The sequence below is a fragment of the Hyperoodon ampullatus genome (genome assembly GCF_949752795.1).
Source record: "Hyperoodon ampullatus genome assembly, chromosome: 3".
In the NCBI taxonomy this organism is placed as follows: domain Eukaryota; kingdom Metazoa; phylum Chordata; class Mammalia; order Artiodactyla; family Ziphiidae; genus Hyperoodon; species Hyperoodon ampullatus.
In genome coordinates, this window is record NC_136916.1 from 10,485,341 (window position 1) to 10,494,138 (window position 8,798).

Consider the following 8,798-nt stretch of genomic DNA (forward strand, 5'->3'; position numbering starts at 1 on the left):
TTTAAATCGTCTTTCTGCACCATTAGACTCTAAGCCCCAGGATTACAGTTTGTCTTGTTCTCCACTGAATGCCCAGACCCTACCAAAATGCCTGGCCCAAAGTAACAGATAATATTTATGGAATTAATAAATGACTGGATGAATAAACTTTAGTCCTAGACACTTATGCATGCACGCACACACACACAGACACACACAATGACAGAGGCCATCTTTTCACAGCCACTATGGCTGAGGACATACTAGACAAATAGACTCTGAGACAGAAGACTGTATTCCTCAAGTACTTAAGGTGTTGCTGTCCATCCAACCAAGAAAGGGTAAATTACAATTTTGCCCTTCGAGCTCATCAGTAGCAAGTGCTTAATACCAGACTGATTTAACTCAATTTTGACTCTGTTTTTTAGTCTCCCAGTTTAGTGATAATCAGATGCAGAAACCTAGCGACCTCCCCCGAGCCCCGCCTACATCCAGCCCCTGATCCTCCACAGTAGATGCTAGGAATTAACGGAAACACTAAGCAAAAGAGGTATGTACGTTTTACAAAGCAGGTCAGTCAAGAGATATGATAGCAATAAGCAAAAATTAATATAAGTCTGGTATTTCAAAATGAAGCATAAGTAAAAAAAAAAAAATACATCAGTTCTCCCTTTATGCTGACATCATTAGGAAAACCTAGAATACTAAGTAACAAGAAAAATTCCCATAGACGTTTCGCAAAAAAATCAGTTCCCACAAAAGAAAACTTTCTACCTCTTCTCTTAGGTAGTTTCATTACAAATGTGTAACTGGAATTTCAGAGAGCTAGCAACTAGTGCGCTTCTGTATGTTCTGAAAAGGAATATACAGAGAAGGTAGAAGGAAATAATTCCTAAACAGAGGCCTGTATATCATTAATGCTCAAAAATTTACAGTGTAACAAAATGAAAGAAAAAAACAGGAAGAAGAAAAATTGTATCAACGTGAAAGCAATAATTCAAAAATCACAACTAAATAACAGAAAAAACAGACTACCCAGTAAAATCTGAGCAAGTATTCCCCTTCTTAGAATTTCAGTTCTGGATCGAAATATAAATAAAATGATTTTTCAAGATGAAAAATCTCTGGGCAGGAGTTTGTCTAAGCTGGTACGGCCCCCCTGCACATGCCAGGCTGATAACAAGGGATACTACTGATGGCTCAGCCCCTCCAGGACACACCTTCTTTATGTAGATTCACATCAGAAGCCTAGCATTGTTAGCATGACTCTCTGGGTAACACCACAGCCCCTCTTTGGCCATCCTTTTGGTACCCTCATGCAGAATAATTTATTGGGGCTTTATTATGATAAGAGGTATAATTAGTAGTCATTTTGTAGAATAAAGTATTTATGCCACAAGCCAATTTTCCTGAAAGTGCCCCTAAAGCAGCACCTGCACCATTCATGTTTATAAATCAGGTAATTGTACATCTAGCCACTTCTGTGTATATATAATTAGTCTGATTTGCATATGCAAATCAATTACCTTACATACAGTTTGCCAACTCTTGCTTTCTCTATGTTTTTCCCCCACTTTGTAAGTGCAAATAGGTCAGATTCCTGAAATACTATTTTAATAAACTACCATTTATTCTTTTTTCTCAAGCCTTTTAGGGATATTTCCTATACCTCCATCTGATAATAAAATATAAGGACAAAGTTCAAAGAAGCTGTTAAGTCTCTGCTGATTCATTATATCAGGAAGCCACTTTGCTTGTACCTGATGTTCCAAAAGCATTTTAATCAATCTTTTCTGCTCTCTCAAAAGAACATTTAACTATGATCAGGAGTCTCCAACTCACACCTAACTCCAAGTGATTATACTGAGAAATGACAATATAATTAGAATACGAATTTGTTAGGCATAAAAGACAGTGACTGATCTCATTCAATATTTTTAAACTCTGGGCAAAGATCTGTACCTTGTGTCCTTGCCCATTTAGGCCTACATTAGGCAGAACACCTGTATCTTCAAATGCTAATTTTCCAATGATTCAACATGGAAAAAAAAAATTAAAGATGCATTACTGAAAATGTTCTGAAGGATATAAATATACAAAATTTTATTCAAGACTGCATTAAGGATTTGCAGAGGATTGCATCTCACATACACAAACACAAATATGAAGTAAATTCTTTACAATTCACCATTAATTTAAGGCAAAATGGTTTAAGTTCATAATTTATATTCTATTACTTAGGTAATTATGTTGAGATGAGTAAAAGTTTTGCTTTGTTTTAATGCGTGATTTAACTAAAACTATAAAGCTATCTTGAACTAAACTGAGAAATACAAAATAATTCAGAAATCATAATAAACTGCCTTTGAAGAACACAACTGGTTATTTAAAATTTTTTTTAAACTTCTATAAAATAATGCACAGTTTCAGATTCTGAGAAGGTTCTTGAAAATTCTATTTTACAATTTTGAAAGACTCTGGTTCATTTAAAGGTGGCAGATTAAACATATACATTTATTTCCTCTCACATGTGAATCTCCATTAAAATGCTAGTAAAGGAATAAAGAAGTATAAAACCACAAGAGAAAAAAGAACAAAAAGGGAGAGGAGTGAAGAAGAGATCGCAACAAAATTTTTCAACATGGCATGCAGATGACTGAGTGGTAACTGAGCAATGCAGAGGAAGCCACAAACTGAAGTGCTAGCTGGGGGCTATTTTGAGGTCACCTGAGCAGATTAACCCAGACAGGGCAAGGTAAGAGGGAAAGTGGAGGAGGTGGGAGGGGAAAGGCAGAAAAAAGGGATCCTTTGGAGGCCTCTCATCGAGGCTTGACACCCTCGTACCCCACATACAAAATATCAACATCCAGGGGCCTGCCTGAGCACCACACACACACACACACACACACACACACACACACACACACACACACACACAGATGGGGGTTTTGTTCCTTAGAAACACTGAACTGAATGGACTCAAGATCTGGTGACATCAGTAGCGTGGATAACGGGAGCAAGGCATGTCACTACATGACGTGCGAAACAGAGAAGTAACCTGGGAGAGAGGAGGCCAAGGGATCCAGAAATGGTGGATTCCACCTAGGTGAGCAGCAGAGAGATATCAGAGGTCAGATACCCGGCAGACCTCCAGAATGGAGCCGGAGGGCATAGGGTTCCAGAGGTGCAATTAATAATCGTGCCAAAATTCGGAATACGGATTAGGAAATGAAAGAGTAGAGAAGTTCGGCCATCTACTTCCAGGTACAGCGATCAACACAGCAAAAGCACAGACCTACCTGCTCAGGAGAGGGTGGCACCACTAACCTGGATCTACACTAATACTGTTCTGTATTATAAGCCCTCTGGTTCTACGTGCTTTTTATTAATCAAGTGAATGTATTTATTTTTAACAAGATAAAAATGATTGAGTCTACCTGAAATTATATGAACTGGAAAAATACGCTAATTTCATAAATAATATTGTCAATCATTTTAAACATACAAAAAAAAAGATGAAGGAAATATGTTCAGAGGTAAGAGTGGTTCTTTTTATAGTTTCAAGTATTGTCTACAATGATCACTACTTGTAGATTCGTTTAAAAACCATAATAGAAAAAATATAAAGTATGGAGACAATATAATTTATAAATGATTATTGTGCAGGAAAATCAATGGCACATTCCAAAAAAGAAACAGAATAATCAAATGTTAATGAAATAATGTGAATACAAGACACAGAGAACAAACTTGTGGTTGTCAAGGGGAAGGGGGTTGCAGGGGAGGGATGGATTGGGAATTTGGGATGAGCAGATGCAAACTAGTATATAGAGAATGGATAAACAACAAGGTCCTACTGCACAGCACAGTAAACTATATTCAATATCCTGCGATAAACCATATGGAAAAGAATATGAGAAAGAGTATATCTATCTGTCTATCTATAGATAGACAGATAGATAGGTAGATATATGACTGAATCACTTTGCTTTACTCCATAAACTAACATTCTAAATCAACTATACTTCAATTAAAAAAATAAAATAGGGCTTCCCTGGTGGCGCAGTGGTTGAGAGTCCGCCTGCCGATGCAGGGGATGCGGGTTCGTGCCCCGGTCCGGGAAGATCCCACATGCTGCGGAGCGGCTGGGCCCATGAGCTATGGCCGCTGAGCCTGCGTGTCCGGAGCCTGTGCTCCGCAACGGGAGAGGCCACAACAGTGAGAGGCCCACGTACCACAAAAAAATAAATAAATAAAATAAAATAAAATAATGTGAATTACAATAAACAGATGCTGTTAAGGTGATCAAATAAAGGTTTTACTAGCCCTGAGTTTGACAAGAGCAGCTTTTAAAAATTTTTATAAATTTTATTGGAATTAATGATTACTTCAAGTTGAATAAAAATATTCAATGAAAATCAGAAGAAACACATTCTTACATTCTTCTAGGACTGGCAGTTACCTTAGTGGGGCACCTTCCAGTACTCCTGCATTAGAGAGAATTGTCCCAACCTATCCTCAGAAATTGAAAAGGCAGACTCTATAATTTCCCTTTGGCAAGTTATTCAATATTCAACACCATTTCTAGTAAGGTTTTTCCCCATAAATGTAAATACAGTTGACCCTCCGTATCCACGGATCACGCTGTTTGACTCCAACTACGTGGAACCCACAGATATGGAGGACCCACCATACCTGGTTCTGTAGTTTATGTCATTAGTATTCAGTGAAGCCAGAAGAAGAAATTAGCAGCTCGCCATTTTTGTCTAATGAAGCCTCAGGTACATTAATTTTCTCTCATATAATAGCACCTGGCACTGAGCCTCTGTCACGTGTTATGTTGAACAAAATATGGATGAATAAATAAAAATTATAATGAAGTCCCTTTATAACATGTTCTTCTGAAAGAAAAATAATCCTGGTTGCTTTAGTCTTTTATTGTGGAAACATTTTCTTTTATTGTTGGTTTGTTTTTTTTTTGTCTGCACAGCATGTGGGATCTTAGTTCCCCCACTAGGTATCTGACCCATGCCCCCTACAGTGGAAGGGTGGAGTCTTAACCACTGGACCGCCAGGGAAGTCGTGAAACATTTTGTTTTAATCTTTAACTAATTTGCTTTCATTTCTCCATGTTTCTAAAGATGGCAAGACCAGAACTGGGCATAATATTCTACAAAGGATGTGACCAGCCAGGAACATATTAGAACTGGTTTATAAGGTCAATGTTACATAAACATTAAGTCATTCCAAGACCACACTGCAGAGGCTTCCCTGGTGGTGCAGTGGTTAAGAATCTGCCTGCCAATGCAGGGGTGTCCGAGCCCTGGTCCGGGAAGATCCCACATCCCGTGGAGCAGCTAAGCCCGAGCGCCACAACTACTGAGCCTGCACTCTAGAGCCCGCGAGCCACAACTACTAAGCCCACGTGCCACAGCTACTGAGCCTGCGCACCTAGAGCCCGCGGGCCTAGAGCCCGTGCTCCACAACAAGAGAAGCCACCGGAATGAGACTCTCATGCGCCGCAACAAAGAGCAGCCCCCACTCGCTGTAACTAGAGAAAGCCTGCGTGCAGCAGCGAAGATCCAACGCAGCCAAAAATAAATAAATTAATTAAATAAATAAATTTATTTTTTTAAAAAAAGACCACACTGTATATTTCCACATGTAAAATAATGCTGAAACACTCACCTCAAGAACCAGCCACAGCTTATCTCCATTTATTTTATCCTTCTTAAAGTACATGCCATAGAATCTGACCACATTAGGGTGGTCAGACAGTGCTTTTAAGATGTTGTACTCTGCTTCAATCTCTTCATCAATATCCTAGTTTCAAAAAGTCATGGGGAGAGAACGGTGAGAAAAACATGAATGAAGTCAAAGAAACAATAAGACTACCAAAGGTCGAATTTTATTTTGTCAGAGCAAGGTCAGAATAGTTTTTACTGCACTCAGTAATATGTATTGAAACTTCTCATTACACTCCTTAAGGGGAGAGATTGTGATTTTCCTGCTAATCAAAGATATCTCTAATTACGCTTATTTCATTGAAAAGGAATAAATAAAAGGCTATTTTTGTGTGCAATGAGAAAGAAACGTATATGGAGAACTACCTCAGATGATTTTCCTTTCTTTGTAGTGTTAACTTTATTTCGATGGCAAAGCCATTTAGTTGAAATGAAAACTTTTAGCTGGTTCATTTTGTTTCTTTAAAGTACAGGATATTCGAAGGCTATCAAAAACTAGTCATACATGCAATGAACTCCTACCTTTCCAACAAAGTGAAAGAGTTAAGTTACATAAGATGGCATACAGCCTTTAGTTAGCTAAAGGCCCATTCACCAGAAGTAGAATAGGTTGTTCTCCCATCAGTAAAAGTGCAAACATGACTAGGTACTTAGTCATGTATCTAGGAAAATCACATATACATGAAACAACTCACAGAGTCATAAATAAGAAAAAGACTTCTAATATTTTATGGTAACATTTAATGTCCACACTGTTTTAAGACAGAATCATGGAACCAGAGAGCTGGAAAGAATTTTAGACCAGAGCTCTAATTTGAGAGGAAGAAACTAAAGCTCAGGGCAGTCAGAGTCACAAGAGCTGGTTTGTGTGAGATCCAGGACTAGTCTACTGCCTTCTAGTATTGCTCATTTCCTCCCTACCTTGGAGAGAAGATTATTAGTTCAAAATCCATAACAGTAAGACCCTTTTAATAAAAAAAAAGCCACTCTGCAAAATGCCTGGGTGCATTTAAATTTATTTTATTAAGATTATAATCTTCTGGTTATAAATCTTTTTTATTTGACTTGTGGCATGATGAATGAGAGTAAATAAAGAATTCTTAGGGAAATACACAGGTACCATGACAACAATAACAGCAGCAAAAGAACACGTTTCATACTGTAGTTATGAATCTACAAGTTTCATTTAAGCAATAGAACAAGACATGATTTATAAGGTTAGCAGTATACCAAACACGAGTAAATTATAAAAGAATAACGGCTACATGTATTCACAAGCCACTTGTTCTTGTCCATAAAGAAGCAGAGGAATGGGAGAGAGACACTGATTATGGGTCGATACATTGAGATCAGTCTGGAGCCCATTCTCTCACCACCATGGACCCCAACCTTTAACAGTGAAGACCAGAGGACAGACCCATAATTGCAAAGACCAGAGGTACAGGTACTTTGGTACAGCCTAATTTGTGTCTCTCTTCCCTCAGTTTGAATGGTAAGAACTTTCCAACAGGGGAACATGAAGACATGCAGCATCAGTGAAGCCTGGTCACAGTGCTATTCATTTCTTTCCCTCCAGGGTATCTAATTTACTACTGAAAAGAAACCCCACCTTCCCTCTCCTCTGCTCAAAGATATATGAAACTATGTAGTTATTATGGATTTAGCAGAAATAAACTATCAAAAAAGAAAGAGCAACACCAAGATGAACAGAGGTCCAGGGGCAGACCTTTTGCAGGGTCCTACAGTTTATGGGCGTAAGACCGGTGACGAGACTCTGATGCCCTCTGCACACACATCACGTCATTTCCATCACACGGCACTCCCATCACGTGTGCAAGAGCTGAGTAATTGGAGAAGTTGTTCTCAGTAGAGGTTTGGGGATTACGGGATCACTGAGCTTATTCTGGCTCCCCCAGGTGCTAGGGGAGAGCTACGTTATGTCCCAGTAGCTGAAAATGCTCCCAAATGTCCAGCTCTCACTCCCAGAAAGAAGAATCTAATCCATCTCCTCATGCTCTTAAAGGCAAAGAAAGATGAGTTTCCCTCATCACAACAGGATTTCCCCAAAAAAGCAAAGGAGGGGCTCACTGGGGCACTGCTGAAAAAGAGGCCATGTGGACTGACCATGACATTCAATTTTTCACAAGGAACCTCACACTGGTTATAAAGGAACATCATTTCTGCTCTGGAAACACTTAAGTAAACCTGAAAATTAACTTCCCTTTTCTGAATGAAATTTAATTAAAAAAATATTTCTGGTTTGGAATAAGAGGAATTCTGCCTGAAGCCTACATAAACACAGGAAGAAAAGGAGATCTGGTACAGATGACATTTTAGGATTACTTCTAGACCCACAGATCTGTATTCTGACAACACTTTGAAATCTAAAATAATATTAAGTCAACTGTTGAGCTGTTGAGAGTTGTATTATTTATATATTTAGTTGCATTACATATTTATTCATGTATCAAGTATTTATTGTACCTTATTATATATGTTAAGCATATAAACAAGGAATCTCTAACAAGTAGACTTTTTTTTTAAACATTTTCTTCAAATTGTAACTGACATTGTGATAAATAAATCAAGATAAGATACCTAGAGACTTTTTAACTGTTTAATACAGATTTTTTTAAAAAGTTAATTAGCAGGGAAAAAAAAAATGTGACTTACATGAATCGGATCCAGAATTTTGACTGCTGCTTTTTGGCCATTTTTCTTATTCAACACTTTAAAAACTTTTCCATAAGTTCCTTTGCCGATTGTTTCAGTGATTTCCCATGTATCAGAAGGATCGGGAAAGTTATCAAAGATGATTGTTTTTCCAATTAATGGAAGCATCTTAAAAGTTTAAATCACTGGAGAGAAAAAGCACAGAGTTTCATCTACATTTGACTGGTGATATTAAATGGCACACATAAACTCATGGGAAATTATCTAATATTTTCACTGATATGGAAAATACACAGCACTAACCAAATGTACTGAGAGTCATGGAAAAATTTTAATTTCAATTCTTTTTTGCAAACAGACGAATATGAGTTTAATAATGCTTTGTAAGCAGGGCTTTCTATG

At 37.9% G+C, this 8,798-nt stretch overlaps 1 protein-coding gene across 1 annotated transcript in view; it reads right to left on the reverse strand.

Moving 5' to 3' along the window:
* The window catches only part of MYO3A (myosin IIIA), a gene marked incomplete at both ends in the record, with an annotated part of 156,467 nt that extends 147,903 nt beyond the window's left edge, over positions 1 to 8,564 (reverse strand). Inside the window, 2 exons of the mRNA XM_079700501.1 lie at positions 5,668 to 5,802; positions 8,397 to 8,564. Of these exons, the coding sequence (XP_079556627.1) occupies positions 5,668 to 5,802; positions 8,397 to 8,564 (303 nt within the window). The remainder of the gene's footprint in view (positions 1 to 5,667; positions 5,803 to 8,396) is intronic.
* Positions 8,565 to 8,798: the final 234 nt, after the last annotated feature.